Raw genomic sequence first — 18,532 nt, forward strand, 5'->3', positions numbered from 1 at the left:
GGCTGTTACAAAAAGGCATTGTGTCTCCTCTCTTGAGCTCCTTTAGCTCACTTGTACTGTGGGAAGCTGGGAACCATCTCGCAATGACACTCAAACCTTGTATGGAGTGGTCTGCATGGTGAGGAACCTAGGTTTTCTGCCAAAGCCACAAGAGTGAGCCATCCCAGAAGTGAATCTTCTAGCTCCACGTGATGACAGCCCCAGCTGATAGCTTGGCAGCAATTTCATGAGAGATCCTGAGCAGGAACCAGACAACTAAGCTGCTCCTGGATTGAGCCTTAGATATCGTGATGCACATCTAATTCCAGTGACTCAAGAGATTGAAGCAGGAGGATGGTAAGTTCCAGGCCAAGCTCAGCAACTTAGCAAGACCCTGTCCCAAAATAAAAATACTGGACTGGGGATGTAGCACAGTGGTACAGCACCCCTGGGTTCAATCTCAAGTATCAGGAAAAAAATGATAACAAAAACCTGTGAAATAACAAGTGTGTTAGAAACTGATAAATTTTGGGGTACTCTGTGCAGCATCTGATAACTGATATACTTATGATCTGGCCCGTGGCAAAACTGTAAACTCATTTCCTATACTTAGCCATTGTCCTCTTCATTCTAGTATCCTGCTCCCTTGCCAATCCTTTCATGAGAAACAGGCTCCTACTTTAGGAGTTACTCTACAGGAATTCTTTCACCACAGATAATCATAGTGATCAAGTGCCAGTCCCTCTGAGAGATCTTCTCTAGCCATTCTACCTAAAATAGTGCCTTGATCTGATCATCAGACTTATTTTTATTTACAGTATATAACATTTCTATATATTTTATGTATTTTTTTTCTGTTTATTATCCATTTCTCCACAGGAATGTGATCTCTGTGAGGGCAGAGACCTTGTTATGTTCCCTGTTGTCCCAGGGACTGGAACATTGGCTTCTTACATAGTAGACTGTCAACAAGTCTCTGTAAAAATGAACGGAAAAGGAAAATGTGCTAGGAAACCTCAACATTTAGGAAAAAAGCGAGAGATGCCCACAGAGGAAGCAGAGGAGTGGCTTGAGGTGGAAGAATGGCTTTAGGGAAGTAGACGGAGAATGAGAGCTTCCCACAGATATTGACTTCATTGCTACTATGTTTAAGTTGCTGTGCTTCTATTTTAGTTAGCCATGTGTTGCTGTGACCAAAAGGCCCAAAAGAACAATGTAAAGGAGGAAAAATTTATTTGTGGCACATGATTTCAGAGGTCTCCTTCCCATAGATAGCCAATTATATATGCTCTAGGCTCAAGGTGAGGCAGAACATGATTGTAGTAGAATGTCGGGGAAGAAATAAGCTCAGGACATGGCACCAGGAAGCGGGGTGGGGGAGAGAGGAAGCTCTGCTCAGCAAAGACAAAATATATACCTCAAAGTCTTGCCCCCAGGAACCCATCTCCTTCAGCCACTCTTTACCAGTTCCACCCAGTTAATCCATTCAAGTGAGTTAATGCACTGATTAACTTAAGGTTCTCATAGCACAATCAGTGCACCTCTGAAATCTCTTGCATTTTCTCACACATGAGCTTTTGGGAGACACCTCATGTCTAAACTGTAACAGGCTTCTTCTTATGGACTTAAGAATAACAAACTTTTTTAAAATTAATTTTTTTAAAAATAAATGACAGTGGAATGCATTACAATTCATATTACACACATACAGCACAATTTTTCATATCTCTGGTTGTATATAAAGTATGTTGACACCAATTTGTATCTTCATACATGTACTTTGGATAATGATGTCTATCACATTACACTATCCTTGCTAACCCCCTGCCCCCTTCCTTTCCCTCCCATCCCTCTGCCCTATCTAGAGTTTGTCTATTCCTCCCATGCTCCCCTTCCCTACCCCACTATGAATCAACCTCCTTATATCAGAGAAAACATTCAGCATTTGTTTTTTTGGGGATTGGCTAATTTCACTTAGCATTATTTTCTCCAATGCCATCCATTTACCTGCAAATGTCATGATTTTATTCTCTTTTATTGCTGAGTAAAATTCCATTGTGTATGTATGCCACATTTTTTAATCCATTCATCTACTGAAGGCATCTAGGTTGGTTCCATAGTTTAGATATTGTGAATTGTGCTGCTATAAACACTGATGTGGCTGTGTCCCTGAAGTATGCTGATTTTAAGTCCTTTGGGTATAGACGGAGGAAAGGGATAGCTGGGTCAAATGGTGGTTCCATTCCCAGATTTCCAAGGAATCTCCATACTGCTTTCCATATTGGTGGCACCAATTTTCAGTCCCACCAGCAATGTATGAGTGTACCTTTTCCCCTACATCCTTGCCAACACTTATTGTTATTTGTCTTCATAATAGCTGCCATTCTGACTGGATGATATCTTAGAGTAGTTTTGATTTGCATTTCTCTAATTACTAGAGATGATGAACATTTTTTGTTGATTGATTGTATATCCTCTTCTGAGAAGTATCTGTTCAGGTCCTTGGCCCATTTATTGATTGGGTTATTTGTTTTTTTGAGAAAAGATAGCCTCTTCAAATGGTGCTTGGAAAACTGGAAATCCATATGCAACAAAATAAAATTAAACCCCTATCTCTCACCATGCACAAAACTCAACTCAAAGTGGATCAAGGATGTAGGAAGTAAACCAGAGACTCTTGTCTAATAGAAGAAAAAGTAGGCTCTAATCTTCATCATGTTGGATTAGGCCCCAACTTCCTTAATAAGACTCCTATAGCACAAGAATTATAACCAAGAATCAATAAATGGGATGGAATCAAACTAAAAAGTTTCTTCTCAGAAAAGAAAACAACCTGTGAGGTGAACAGAGAACCTATAGCCTGGGAGCAAATTTTTACCCCTCACACATCAGATAGAGCACTAATCTCTAGGGTATATAAAGAACTCAAAAAAAGCTAAGCACTAGAATAATAAACTTTTTAAACCCTATATTATGAAATAATGATAGGTTCACAGGAAGTTGTCAAGAGATATACAGGGAGACTTCTCTTTTACTAAGTCTTGCTTAATGGTGTACAGTATTAACTTCGAAAACTGACATCGGCCCAATTCTCAGGGTTTATTCAGATTTCGTATGTGTGTGTGTTTGTGTGTGTGTGTGTGTGTGTGTGTGTGTGTGTCCGTGATCAAGATACATAATTCTACCATAACCACAAGATTCTCTTCTTTTACTTTTTGTAGTCATGTACACTTCCCACCACGCCCGGTCCTAACCAGTTCTCCATCTCTATAATTTTTTCTTATATAAATGGAATCATACATACTTTTGAAATTGGCTTTTTTTTCCATTTAGAATAATTCCCCTGAGTTGCATCCAAATTGTTACATGTATTGGTACTTGGTTTCTTTTTATGGCTGGGCAGTATTCCATAGTACAAAAGTACCATGGTTTGTTTATTCACATATTGTAGGAGATTTGGAAACTCTCTAGTTTGGGAGAATGAATAAAGCTGTTACGAGCATTTATGTACCAGTTTCTGAGTAAAACTAATTTTTCACTTCCCTGGATAAATACCTAAGAGTGCCTTACTAGGTTGTATAGTAAATGCATGTTTAGCTTTAGAAAAACCTGCCAAACTGTTTTCCACAGTGGCTGTACCATTTTATATTTCCACCTGTAATGCATAAATGACCCAGTTCCCTGTATCTTTGCCATCATTTAGTGTAATAAGTAGACTCTTTTTATATTAATTTTTACAAGTACATGGTCACATCTCATTGTGGTTTTTTTTTAATTTTTTAAAATTTATATATGACAGCAGAATGCATTACAATTCTTATTACACATATAGAGCACAATTTTCATATCTCTGGTTGTATACAAAGTATATTGACACCAATTCATGTTTTCATACATGTACTTGGGATAATAATATCCATCACATTTTTGCATTTCCCCAGTGAATAATTATGGTAAACATTTTATGTGCTTATTTGTCATCTATATCCACACATCCTCTTCTGTGTTTTGTCTATTCATGTTTTTGTTCATTTTCTAATTGGATTGTTCCCCTCTTTCATATGGAGTTTTAGGAGTACTTTCTATTTTCTGTATACATGTCCCTTGTTGGGTATATGAATTGCATATACTGTCTCTCAGTATAATTGTCCTTTAATTCTCCTATCAGGATTTTTACACAGCAAACATTTTTAATTTTTATGAGGTCAAAATTGATTATTTTTTTCCCTGTTGCTGATTATGCTTTCACTGACAAGTCTAAATCCTCTTCACCAAATCCAAGTTCCTAAATGTTTATAAAGGTTTTGTAGTTTTACGTTTAAACCTGTAGCCCATTTGGAACTAAATTTTGTACAAAGTAGGAGGTGTGGGTGTGAAGTTTTGGGTGCAGAAAGTGTGAAGCTTAGGTTAAGGTTCTTCTTCTTATTAGTTCTGGTCTGTGGATATCTATGGCCATAATGTCCATGCTCATTTGTTGAACAGGCTGTCTTCCTGCATTGAATTGCTTTTGTCAAAGATTAACTGGGCCTATCTATTTGTGTGAATCTATATCTGAGTTCTCTACTGTGCTTCTTTTTTTTTTAATATTTATTTATTTATTTTTAGTTTCGGCGGACACAACATCTTTGTTTGTATGTGGTGCTGAGGATCGAACCCGGGCCGCACGCATGCCAGGCAAGTGCGCTACCGCTTGAGCCACATCCCCAGCCCTCTACTGTGCTTCTGTAGATTTTTATATTTGCTCCTTATAAGGTCTCCCATTCCTAGTTTGCTAAGAGTTTTTATCATGAATAGGTTTGGGGTTTTGCCAAATGGTTTTTCTTCATTAATTGACAGATTTTTCTTCTTTAGCCTGGTCAGTTATGTTGCTTGATTTTTGAATAGCTAGTAAGCCTTGTAAAGCTGGAATAAATCTCACATGGTTGTGGTGGATCATTCTTTTTACACATTGATATATTTGATTTGTTAATATTTTGTTCAGAATTTTTACATCTAAGTTCAGAGATACATTGCATTCTCTCTCTCTCTCTCTCATACTTTGGGTTTAGTATCAAGGTAAAATGGGCCTTATAAAATGAGTTGGAAAGTGTAACTTTTGCTCTATTTTCTGGAAGAGAGTATTATATTTTTAATCAAATATATTATTTTTTCAAGAGTAATAATGCTGTTCTGGAGGATCAAGATACAAGATATTAAAGGAAAGAAGGACCTAACTTGCACATTCCTCTTCCACATTTAGAATATTCCTCTCTGGTCTTCACTGTGCATAAGTTGGAATGGGTAGCTCAGGCTAGGAGATTCCAAATGTGGAGGAAATGTGACTTTAATAGGTGTTTTCCTACTCACTGGTATTTTAAGAAGCACTAAGAAAGCTTAGAGATTAGCACTTGTGTAAGCAGCTTACAGGACAGCTAACTTTTTAATTACTTAGTACCTGCCGGTAATTACTTTCCTATATATAATGAGTAGTAGTTTCCCATCTGTCAGAGGGATCAAGAACCAATGATTATAAAGATATCGAGCTTAGGCTTTTTAAAAAAATATTTTATTACATTTAGTTTTGAAATTTTCACGTAATAAAACTTACTCTGTGGTGTGTACTCATGAGCTCCAACAAATGCATGGATTTGTTCATCTACCACTGTGATCAAGATACCCAGTAGTCCATCATCCCTCAAAAAATTCCTGTGTTCTGCCTTTGAAGTCAATTACTCCTTCAACTACAACCTTTGGCAACCCCAATCTGTTCTCTAGTGCTCTACAGTTTGCCTCTCCAGAGTGTCATAAATAAAATCAAATAATATAGATCCTTTTGGTGGTGGATATTTTTTACTTAGTGAAATGTTTTTATGATTCATCTTCCATTGTACCTAGTTCCCTTTTCTTTTTCTTCTTCTTCCTCCCCCACTTTCTCCTCCTCCTCCTCCTCCTCCTCCTCCTCCTTCTTCTTTTTCCTTGCTCAGTGAAGTTCCTATTAGCTTTATTTATTTCATGTCTAGTCCACCAAAGTACTTTTAGAGGAATTCCATAGTGATTGGTTACCTTGCTTAAAGTCATGTGGTCCCATTATCAGGCTGCTAAGATCAGAGATAAAATGATTAAGAGTTAACCATTACTAAACTAGTCAGTGACCAGTGAAGTTACCTGGTAGAAGACCTCTGCCCAACAGAGGCAGTGATAGGCAAGTCTACTCAAATCCCTTGCGACTCCGTACCAGCCAGGAGTAGTAGAGACAGAACCAGAAAGCAGCCACTTAGAACAGGGAACAATGAATGGCTATGTTCCATGGAGACAGAAAATAGAGACCAGTTCCTTAGAACTCCACATTGTCTTGAACTATGTTTCCTTCTGCTTATGACATAAATGTTTGGTCTTTTAGTTTGACAGGTCTCTGGGAGAAGGATTGTGACACTCCCCCACTACCCCAAACCTGCTCCATTAATAATAATAGGATTAAAAATGCTATTACTGATGATTGTGGGTTATCTCTTTCAAGAGTATTGGCATAGGAGACAACGAAGAAGATCCTGGCACTCTAAATCATTCATTTTACAGATAAGGAAACTGAGATTCAAAGAAGTGGCAATCTTCTCACATAGCAGAGAAATGGTAAATCCAAACCTGAATATAGATCTAGCCTGGCACTTTCATGAATGTAAAAATGCATCAAGAAATGCAGATTCAATAAATTTGGAGTAGGGCCTAAAATCCTGCATTTTCTAGGATTTTAGAAATCCTGGCAGGAGATACTGATGTTGTTCCACTTTAAGTGACAACATTCTGGACAACTCAGCCTACAGCCCTTCCCAATGCCCTTAAGAATTAATTGCTGTTCTTCATGAAGGAAATGGAGAACACAATTTGACAGTTTGTTAAACAAGCATCAAAATATCTATGTGCCTGGTACGTAGGAGCAGAGGAAGATGTGACTGGTAATGGAGACGCAGAGGAGAGAGGGAGGGACCCACACAGACTACAAACACTTTGCAGCTTGGCACAACTGCTCTAATTTTGGTAAAGACCACATATAAGAAATTCGTAAGCTATTTATCTACTCATGTCATCTGTTTGAGGCTACCAATTAATATTTCCCTGCCTAGGAAGGATAAATTGATGTTCTTTAAAATCTTATGAAGTTCAATTCTCTAATGTGTAGCAATTTAGGAAAGGCACACTAAAATTCACAAGCAAAGCCTACAAGTGACCAGCCCATGTACATCTTGGTTGTGTCTGTTTTGTTGTTGGTAGAGTAGAAGAATGCAAGGTGTTCCCAAGCTTGGTCCTTGCTCTTAGATCCACTGTTAACTTTATAAGCAGTCTTGAATAAATCATCTGGTGTTTCTATGATGAATTTATCAAGTAAGCTTACTAGCATATAAGCTAAGATCTGTTTAAAATCATGTGAAGTAACATATAAATTAATACTAGTGACTAAATGCAATTGGAGGACTAAGCCAAGTGTCCCAGTGAAATAGATCATAGCCTGGACCCTGCACCCTGAAATCTCTGGTTATGGACAACCGAGCAATCAATTTTCAAACAAATTTCATTGGCTCACAACTCCTAGCTATTACTTGAGCCTCTTCTCTGTTAAATGTCACTGAATTTGATATCACTCCCAACTTGAAGTTTCCATCTCCCAGGGGAAGTACATGTAATTCCACTAAGGAACAGATATCACATGTTTTTCAATGGCACTATTTACATGATCAAATCCCTTTTGCTGCAGGAAGTACTGAGGTTCACTCTCTTCTCTGCAGTTATCTAGCGTTCCATAAGAATTAGGCGTGTGTGTCTGTGTGTGTGTGTGTCTGTGTGTGTGTGTGTGTGTGAGAGAGAGAGAGAGAGAGAGAGAGAGGGAGGGAGGGGTAGAGAGAGGAGTAATAGGGTAGGACTAAATGTGGGTATGGAAAAGAACAAAAGATAATAGAATTAAAAACTTAATATCTACCCTGGTTATCAATACTTTGTGTGTGTTTGTGCATTCAATATCTACCTACCAATAGGAGGGAGAGCACTGTCAGTTGTTTAAAGACCATCTCATTATCTGAAAACTCCTAAGCCTGTCCCAGTCTCACCCCATCGTCTTGCAACTTCTTTGCCCTTGGGTTGGTGTTCTGAGCTTATGACGGTGGGATTAGGTAGCACGAGGGTATTACGGAGAGAGAAATCAGGACGCAAAGATTCTTTTGTCTATCGTGAGGAAGACAACTGGACGGCTTATAGGAGCAACGTGCAGCTCTGTGAGTATTTCTCAACTTCTGGGGAGTTTGAGGAGGATTTAACTGAAGGGCAATGGAGGGTTTGATCTGAATCTAAAACAAACAAACAAAAAATGGAAGAAGAGAACATTCTGGACCTGTGAATCTCTACCGGGGCTGGGGCTGAAAATGGGAGAGAACATGAAGGAAATACACTGAAACCTCCTTGTACTGCTATGTGACAAGCTAATGGGTGAAACTTACAGGTCACTGCAAACCTTGATTACTGAATTCATTTGGAAGGAAACCAAAATGGACCCTCCTCTTCTTGAGGCTTCACAGCAAACAGTTTTCTGGGAAAGGAGGGATCTAGGCCATTAAAAGACCACAGAACAAACAGTGCTTTACTCCCAGGGTGTGCTGGCCAACTCGGCCCAGGCACCAAGAGGCCCCTGTGAGAGTGTGAGGATAAGGAAATAGTGAGCAGAGTGGGCACCAAGGTTGACCGTGGTTGCAGCAGTGGCTTAGCCTTCTTCCTTTAAGGCTAAAGTGCTTGTTTGCTCCATTCTGAAGCAAAGTACTTGCTAGATTTTTTTTTTTAATATCTTTTGTTTGGGTCTTATTTGGTCCTCCAAATTATTTGCTTTTTTTCCTGCCTCAGCAGGATCCTGGGTGATATCAAAAGCCCAAACCCTGCAGTGGAGTAAATAGTACTGTCCCTTGTGCCTCCCTCTACACTCTTCTGTAGTCTATTAACAATGGAGTTGTCTCTCTGCCTACATCTCTGCTGAGAAAAGGGAACTGGGAATTGGGATGATAAAGCAGCATCAGAGGGTCTGTCTCAAGAACCTTCTGAAATTGCTTTTCTTTCACTGGAATTTGTGGAGGATCATCATCTATAACTTTAAACAGCTGAGCTTTGCTGTGTTGGGTCTAAAGGACCCTAACCCCAGCTCTCTTCTAAGCGAGCTCTTGTATCCACTTCTTTCTGTAGAACGTGTTTATAATGTTCAAAAGGAGAAGAGCTAATATTGAAGTAAAAACAGGGAAGTATTCTGCCTCACAAAGGAATGATGTGCTTGACACTTTTGGAGGTCAAAAACATGAAACCTCCTCGTTTAGCAAGAGTCGAGACTGTTGCTAGTTTTGAGATTATTCAGCTCCAGGATTCCCTTAGACATTTCAAGGGAAGATCTAAGTATTAGTAATCCCAAATCTAATATCAGTATTTAATACCTACTTACATTATCTCCCTTAATGTTCCCCATGACCTGAAAGGGAAGGTGTTATTTGATTCATTTTATAAATGGAATGAGGTCCAGAGAGGGATATGCAACTTGTCAAGGTCACATAACCAGGTGTTTTTTTTTTAAAGAAGGAATTAAAACTGAATCTGTTTGATTTTAAAGAGCACAGTCTTCACACTGTATTATCCCAAAGGGTAATTTGACAGATCAAGATCACCTTAAGTCTTCCTATTATCAAACTCTGGCTCTCAAGTAAGAGGATTCTAATTAGGGTCACCAGAAAACAATGTAATTCCCAGTTAAATTTGAATTCCAGATAAATAACAAATTATTTTCTTAGTATAATTATGAACATTGAAATACATGGGATACACTTTCATTAAAAACTAATTTGTTATTTGCCTGAAATTCAGATTTAACTTGGGTGCCTTATATTTTTATCTGTAAAACCTGGGCATCCTAATCCTAATAGGTTCTCCAGATGAAAGAAGGAAAACATATGGTTTCTTACTACTTTGAAAGAACTGAAGAGTCTAAAAATCTTGAGTCAGAAGTTTTCTAGTTTTCCCTGTGGCTTTGGCAGAGTCAGGATGTGTCAATTGCTGTTGGTACTCTGAACGTAATGCTGTCCTTGGCCACCCACCACCGAATCCCATGGTCCCAACCACACTTGGGAGAGGCACAAACCTTGCCTGTTGACAGGGCTAGAGAGGACCCACAGCACAAGAGTGAGAGTTGGTGATCAGAGGAGCTGGCAGTGCATGTCCTAAAGCCACTGAGGGCTTTGTGAGGTGAAGTCCATCTAGTGCCTTCCCTGTGGTCCAATGGAAAAGTCTCAGGTCAGGATGCGAACACCCAAGGTCTACTTCTTTATTAATTTATTCACTCACTTGACCAATACAATGTATATGGCACACTGCGGTGCATCTGGCTCTGTCATAGGTTCTGAGATGACAAAAATGTTCTCAAATTGAAAATCAGCCTTATGAGGCCTACTTCAGCAGGAGATAAAGACGAGATTCATAGCATGAGCAAGTGATTTAGGTCCTTGACCGAATTCACCATCCTGGCACCAGCTCACAGATTAGTCAATGCATTTCTATTGAACAAATTGAGGGTGACAACAAATTGAGAAAATGACAACAGAAATTGAAAAAAGAAAACAAGGACAAAATGTCTTGGAGGCAAGGATAATAATTTAAACCTGATTTTCAAAGTCGTAAGTAGGGTAAATAGCGATGATTGGCTGGAGCCGAAGACTGTAAGGGAGAGCTGAGCTAAGAACGTTAGCATAAATCTGTGGCAGGCACAGTAAGGGATCCCATGCAAACAAAGTCCCCAAGCACTAGATTAGGGAAGGGGCTGGCTCAGGGTAAGAAGTTAAGGCTATTTGGAAGTTCTTTAGAGCTTTCCAGAATCTTTCTTCTCAGGATAAGTTTTGTTGATTATTGTGAAAGAAATAGAGAAAGAAAAAAAATGTCATTCTAAAGCTTAGCACCTTTTTAAAAAAAATTTGTCTTTATGGATACTTTTCTGTGATTTATATTTAAAGGACAGTGTCCATGTCTGTAACCAAATTAACCTGGGAACACCATACTGGACAGGTCTATGATATGGATAGGAGAAAATGTTGAAGATATCTGAGAATCATGGCTGAAGTACCTAATGTCTGGGTATGGAGTTAAAATGCAAGCTTATTACTTAATCGCCTGCATTAAGTTCACTATTTATGCCCATGTCTATTAGTTTCTCCTATCCAGATGGCTACACTGTCACCTCCCAGAACTAAGAGAAAAGTTTCTGGGTCACATGAGGATTAGATAAAATAAAGATATACAGGAACAGGGGCTGGGGTTGTGGCTCAGTAGTAGAGCACTCACCTAGCAGGTGCGAGGCACTGAGTTAGATCCGCAGCACCATATAAAATTAAATAAAATAAAGGTATTGTGTCCAACTATAACTAAAAAATTTTTAAAAATTATTTAAAGGAAGAGAGCTCATTAAATATAGACATTTAGAATCAGGTTATTTTATAGCTGGCAGGAAGAATTCATAAAGTTTGGAGCCCGTGAAAGCTGTAATAGGCTGCAATATGGTACATAGTCCATTTCCCTCCCCCGACAAATGATGGGACTGGTGGTAGTGGAGGGCAAGTTCACCATTACGATGAATTCACATAGAACTTGAGCAGTTCATCTCTCGGAACAGCATATACCTACATTTTCGAGATTGTAAGTCTCTTGGTTGTCAGTTTACACATTGAATGCCTCCACTGAGTTATACCATATTTTCTTTAAAATCTCTTTAAACTATAATCATTTCTCCCCCTTTGTGTTAATTTAGAATACTGAACTTCTTTTTCAAAGTGCTTGTCTTTCCTGGTTTAGACTGAATATCTAATAACAACCATTCTTGTTACTTAAACAGTCTTCTTTTTTTCTCTCTCATTGTCCAGAGAGCCCCACAGGGGAAACATCAGTCGACCAGGGGCAGTCAAAATGAGTGACAATACTACTTTGGCTCCTCCAGCGGCAAGCCAAGCTCCTGCCACCCCACGCAAAGGGCCTCCCAAGTTCAAGCAGAGACAGACTCGCCAATTCAAGAGCAAACCTCCTAAAAAGGGTGTGAAAGGGTAAGACCAAAAGGAAAAAGAAAGCCTACTGCTCCCACAAGACTACTCTGGTTTTGAGAAACTAATGCTCCTAATATTGAACAGACTTACACAAATTTCCACCCCACCCTCTGTTTTCCTGTCTAACTCAGGCTTTGCTGAGTCATGTCTTTAGTTTTGTAACTCTTCCCCTCCCAGTTCGCAGGTCCATGGCCAAACTTATCATGTGAAATGGAGCCTCTCAAAATAACCTTGGATTCGACCTTCCAGGATTTTCTTGACCACCCTTTGTTGACATTCCTTGTGCTTTAATACTGGAATACTGAACCACTGGTCGTTTCCAAAAAACACAATTTATTTTTATGTTTTACACTTTGATGTCTTCAGTTCTTTCTTTTCTCTCCCTCTCCTTGAAAAAATCCTGTCAACACACAGCTCAATTCAATACTCTATTCATATTGCTTTTGAACTCTGAAACTTTATCCTTACTTTCATGTTTGCTCTATGATTAGTATTTAGCTATCATAATTTGACTTTTCTTTCTTTCTTATTTTTTTTTGGTATAGCATTTATTAATTTACATCTGTTCCCCAAGGCTAAAATCCCTCAGAGGAAATTTGTTTATTGTTTTCCTTAACTTTCTGTGACTAACATGATGTTGGGCACATAGCAGATGCTAAGTTAATGCTTGTGAATGTGAACAGGCAGATGAATTGAATCTAAGGGTCTTTTGTAAGTAGTGCTCTCTAATTTCAGTTTCTATTTTACAAAGTGAAGCTTAAGTAAGTTGTCCTCTTAGTCATTCTTTCTGGTTTTCAAATGTCTTAGACTAAAGTTTCTAGAGAAGATAAAAAATCTCCCTCCAGAGATGCACTAAGTCCTACTGGAGTGACATTCACTTTGCTCCAGTTCAATGCGAATGAAAGAAATTTCTCAAATACAACCCTTAAGCTGCTTCTTCTTCTCCCTTGAGTCAAGAAATTGTCCATGTGCATGACTCCAGGATCCTTTTAATTGAACTCAGCTAAATGTTTCTTTTATTCTTTCCACTTAGGTTTGGAGATGACATTCCAGGCATGGAGGGACTAGGAACAGGTGAGCCACTCACATGTCTAAGTGAGAACCTTGCACTTAGAGTTTCTCCTCTTTACACACTTCAGGCCTCAAGGGGCAGTTGAGAGTTACAAGGAATACCTAAGGCAGCAGAACCTTCGAGGACATAGAAATGTGGGAATTTCATTTACCCCCCTAAGTAAATACATATGTGACCAGACACAAAAACCCTAAAAGAAATCAAGGAGACCCAAAGTTTAATGAATCCCCTTGTTTTATTAAAGAACCTTTGAAGGTATATAATGGGCAATTGTAGATTTTCATGGTAGAAAGATTCTCAGAGTTTGTCTAGCCCAACTTTACTTTTCAGGAGAGAAATCTGAGACAGAGGAATTGAGTGACAATGTGGGGCCACAGAGTGAGGTATTGGAAATAAGACAAACTTTCCACTCAACCAGGCAAACCACTCCTTAGCAACTTCCTCTTCTTGCACATCCTCTAGCACCAAGAACAGGACCCTGCATGCAGGAGGCATCCAATACAACTTTTTAAATTGGCTAGAATATTTTCACTCTCTGGATAATGATCGTAACTAATGTACCCCAGGAAGTGTATGCCATCCTATTTTAAAAAATTAATAGATTTTATTTCTTATAGAAATTTTAGATTTAGAGAAAAATCAAGTAGAAAGTCCAGAGACTTCTTCTATTCCACTTTTCTCTTTCCCCTCATGCACAGTTCCCCTATTGTTAGCATCTTGCAGTGTGACACGAGTGTTATAGTTGATGAGCCAATACTGATACATTATTATCATATTAATCAGAGTCTGGGGCTTACATAGCTTTGGGCTAATTCCTTGTATGATTTTAAGTGTTTTAATTAATACATAATAGTTGTGTACCCACCATTATTGTACCATAGTTTCACTGCCCTAAACAACCCCTGTGTTCCAACTGCTCATCTCTCTCTCCTTCCTCCCAAACTCCTGACAACCACAAATATTTTTATCTTACTTTTGCCTTTTCCAGGATGTCATATAGTTAGAATCTTACAGTATAAAGTTTTTTCACACTGGCTTCTGTCACTTATCAATATTAGCTTAAGGTTCATCCATGGCTTTATGTGGCTTGACAGCTCATTTCTTTTTATTGTTGAATAATATTCCATTGTATGAACATACCACAGTTTATTTAGCCTATTGAAGGACTTGATTTTTTTCATGTGTACACAAGTCAAGCCATTGTCTATGTGCGCGCTCTCGCGCACACACACACACACACACACACACATATATTTATATTTGTGTGCAGGTTTTTGTGTGAATATATGTTTTGAACTCATTCAACATGGTTGATAACTGGTGACTCTCATAGAAGTCAGTGTTCTTACCAGGAGATACTCAGTGTGTTTGCATTCTATATTCAGTGGCACTCCTGGGATCACAAATAGATTTTCTAGTCACTTTATAATGGTCATTTGTTGTTCTAGGTCAGTTGCTTCTGTATTTTGGCCAGATCAGCATATTTGCTTTGAGCTCTAGAAGACAGGCTTAAACTCCTGACACATTTGGAACAATGTAAACAGATTTATTCTGAAGGAAGATCTGAGGTCTTTGACCTGGTTCTAGTCCCATATATATAACTGGTTTTATTGATTGATTGATTGATTGCTAATTGTTTACTCTGGGTATAAGCCAGCTTCTTTGTAATGGGGGATAGTAATATCTGAAACAAGCAGCTGAATTAGATGATGCCTTGAGATTGCCTGTCAGTATGTGATTTGATATAGACGTTTCAAAATGTAGAGGAACTGAAGAGTGAGTCAGAGAAACACAAGGAACCCATTTGGGTAGGAGTAAGACCACTGATTCTCAGACCCCGGGGATTTACAGTGCTCCCAATTCCCTTTTTAATCTTCGACCTGACTAGAATTCCACTTCTGCTTTCTCCATGGTAGTTGAAGTTTAGGGAGACTCAGTGAGCCATAACCCACAGTGTACTCCAGTCAAGCCATTGTCACCTTCCCAAAGAGGATACAGAATGAAACCAACAGAGATACCAGGGCAGTGGGGGCAGCAGAGGTGGGGACAATAATTGTGCAATTGATGGGATTCTTCCTGGGCTATAGGGCCAGTCTGGATAGCTTCCCAGTAGCCAGGGGGCGGAGGGAGGAGAAAGGTGTCTCTGCCTGAAGGGTATCCTTTGCGTGGAAGAGGCTCTCCTTCCTTGCGAGGAAGAGGCTCTCTTACACACACACACACACACACACACACACACACACAGTGGATGAGGTTGGCTTACATATTCTTCTTTCATCTCTCGCAGATATCACGGTGATTTGTCCTTGGGAGGCATTCAGCCACCTAGAACTGCATGAGCTTGCCCAGTTCGGGATTATCTAAAGCACCAGAGGTTCTGCCAACGCTCAACAATATCTGCTGTAAAATTGACTGCTTTTGCTCTATTGTTCTGACAGAGGCTTAAAATTCAGTATTTAGAAGGAGTTTCTTGGGCTTCTGTGGTCATTTTCCATCAGTTACCAAGAGTTCTCTTGGTGTCAGAATCTCTCTTGCAGCCCATAGCTCAGCTAGGAGTGTGATTGAAAACCTACTTTTGTTGGGTCATTTTAAACTTACCACCCTTTCTATCAACTGATTAGAAGTCATCAATACTTCTGTACATTTTGTTTTATGTGTAAGTTTCTCAAATCTAATTTGCTTGGCATTCATTGTAATTAGTAGTAGAATTTTAAGATAGCATGTCATTCTTCGCCCCTTCTTATTTAAGAAAGGAGACATTTACCTTGAATCTTATGGTGAAATTGTACTAAATACTGCATACAAATACTTGATGACCTGTTCTGAGAACCAATTAAACAAAGAAGGCACAGTCATGTGGAAATAGGTACATGGTGCTTGTGAAAGAGCACAAGATTAAGATTCAAGTCATAGTTCTGCTTTGTCAATTTCACTTTCTTGGTCTATATTTTATTGAATTAGGCTATCCTGAGGTCCCATGTAGCTGTGAATTGTATAATTCTACGATAGTTGAAGACTGGACACTTAAACTCACAACTCTGACAACATGAGTCTACTTTTTAGTGCTCTGTTTTGGGAAAGTTCCTATTTGTAGCCTCCCTTTGGTGGAATTATTCTGTCCAATGGCTTAAGGTGAGAGTCACAGCTTATTTGTATATGCATCGGCTGGATTTCTGTACATTTATAATAAATCACTTTTAAACCATTCGTTTAAAAGCTTTATATGCTATAGATGCAAAGTACAGATAGTTGAACCCTCCAAATAAAATGAAGATTTGCTTCACCTCTAAGGTTGTGTCAAATGGAATGTGCACATAGTTATCTTTTCCCAATACTTTCAAGGCGCTTGTGCAATTTGAATACTGCCTCTGTCTGACTTGGATGCCTTAGTACTAACAGTATGGATTTCTTCATTTCAGTTTCATAATCTGTGGTTTAAAAAAAAAGAGTAAATTAACTGAAAAAAGAAGGGTGAAAGAGAAGATAGAGAGATTCTAGTCCTGAATCTACCAGTAAGTTGCACTGTAATTTTGGGCAAAGACCCCACCCTTTGGACTCTCCAGTTTGCTTGAATTTGATAAACTGAGGTTCACGGTAACAATAAATTCTGTGATTTTTTAGGGCCTCAGGATCTAAGCAAGAGAATTAGAGGGACTCAGTAGTCCAGAGAATTACTTTTGCTATTGATTTTATATTATTTATTTTACACAATTGACCAAAGGACTTATTGAGCAGAAAATTAGAAGTACAAAATAAAAAGGAAGATATAAATTAAAAAGTGGAACAATGACATGCACAGAGGCATAGTGGCAAGTGTGCTTCCTCCTTCAGCAGGAACTCCTGCCTCCACCCAGGCACCTATTTTCTGTCCCTCCTGCAAAAGCTGACCCTACCCCTTCAAGTCAGCTGCGTTTCTTAGCCAATGACTTCAGTCACCACTTGTTCAACCCAGGCTGTCTCTTAGTCTAGAAGGTCTAGGTTCTTCTGTGGCTGGATGAGAGTCTGATCTGCATTTTGATTACTTTGAAAATGTTTTTCTAAATGTGAAACAATAATGTTGACAAAACAGCATGCACCCAAAGGAACATATCCATGCTTTTGTCTGATGTGGATGCTTTGATACCAATAGTATGAGTTCATTTCAATTTTGTAAGTATATCAGAAGTTAATTCATCACAAAATTTTAGAGTTTGGAGAATTTTAAAAAATCTTCAGACACCTTCCTGATAATACAAATCATTGAGGATTGCTTGTGAAAAGCATACAAAATTTGGGTCCAACTCAAGATTTTCCGTATAAAAATCTCCAAGGGAGGGATCTTAAAATCAACTATTATTAATAAGGGTCCCAGGTGATTCTTATATTTTGAAAACACAAGGAAGTCCTAGCCTACAATTTCGCACATTAGAAATTAGATAATTCTTATGTTGCTGCCTCTATTAGTCAATCAATTTGCTTCCCAATAAAATATGTGAGAAAAGTGGCTAACATTTCATGCATTCCAACTCGTAGACTGTTTTGTTGACTGATAACATGGAAATACCTCACGACTCCATGGTAACTCAGTTAAATGCCTCTTGCAGAGACTGTCAGAGAGTTTAGACTATAAGTATTGAATTGATAGTTTCAAGAACTATGGGGCCAAATGTGCACCACTATTGCCAATTACCTGCTGCTGTCTCACTCAGGTACCCTCCCTCCAAAGCCCTGTTCTAAACTGCTTTCTTTGACTGGAGTAGGAGAGACCAGGGAGGGAGAGAGCTTTGGTCTGGGCAGGCGGAGCCAGGGGCCTGCCTTATCCTCCAAACCTTTCTTGTTTGTTGCTGTAGTTGGGTAAAAGTTGAGAATGAAGGTGCTTATGATTTAGGGACTTCTGCCCATTCTAGAACCCAGCAGCGCTAAAGTCAGACAGAAAAAATTATGCAAGGAGGAAATGTTCCTCTCAGTACTCCACCCTAGGCAAATATACACAGTGGTTCAAATAACGGTCACTGTGTGTTGACTTCTATTGTGACGGAAGGAAGACTCCCATCAACTGACGAGAGAAGGGAGAGATATTTTCTTAACAACTAAAGGAGTGAATGGAACACACACACATACACACACACACACACCACATACACATGCCCAGAGGAATAATCAGTAAAAACAGTATTTAATACCAGAGAAAATGGCAATTGCACTTGACCAAACAAAAGAAAACCCAACACGATGAGAGCTAAGAAAATATGACATGAAATTGTCTTAAATGGAGAAACAGAAAAGGTTTTATGTTTTATTAAAGGCTAAAAGGCTTAAATGGAACATAAAACCTGGGTATGTGTATAAACTAACAAAGTGTTTCCTGCAGATCTAAATAAGTTGTTGCCCTACCATTTACCTTATGAGGGCATAGCTGGATTAG

General features: G+C 38.9%; 1 protein-coding gene across 1 annotated transcript; it reads left to right on the forward strand.

The window, feature by feature from the left end:
• On the forward strand, nucleotides 1–16,411 carry Pde6h (phosphodiesterase 6H). The gene is made up of 4 exons (XM_046436175.2): nucleotides 1–336; nucleotides 11,883–12,059; nucleotides 13,093–13,133; nucleotides 15,416–16,411. The coding sequence occupies exons 2-4, from the start codon at nucleotides 11,926–11,928 to the stop codon at nucleotides 15,490–15,492; spliced, it is 252 nt and encodes an 83-aa protein (XP_046292131.1). The 5' UTR covers nucleotides 1–336; nucleotides 11,883–11,925; the 3' UTR covers nucleotides 15,493–16,411.
• Nucleotides 16,412–18,532: the final 2,121 nt, after the last annotated feature.

Source organism: Marmota monax, unplaced genomic scaffold (assembly GCF_021218885.2).
Source record: "Marmota monax isolate L192 unplaced genomic scaffold, Marmota_monax_Labrador192_F-V1.1 WCK01_AAM20220418_F8-fsc00012, whole genome shotgun sequence".
NCBI lineage: Eukaryota > Metazoa > Chordata > Mammalia > Rodentia > Sciuridae > Marmota > Marmota monax.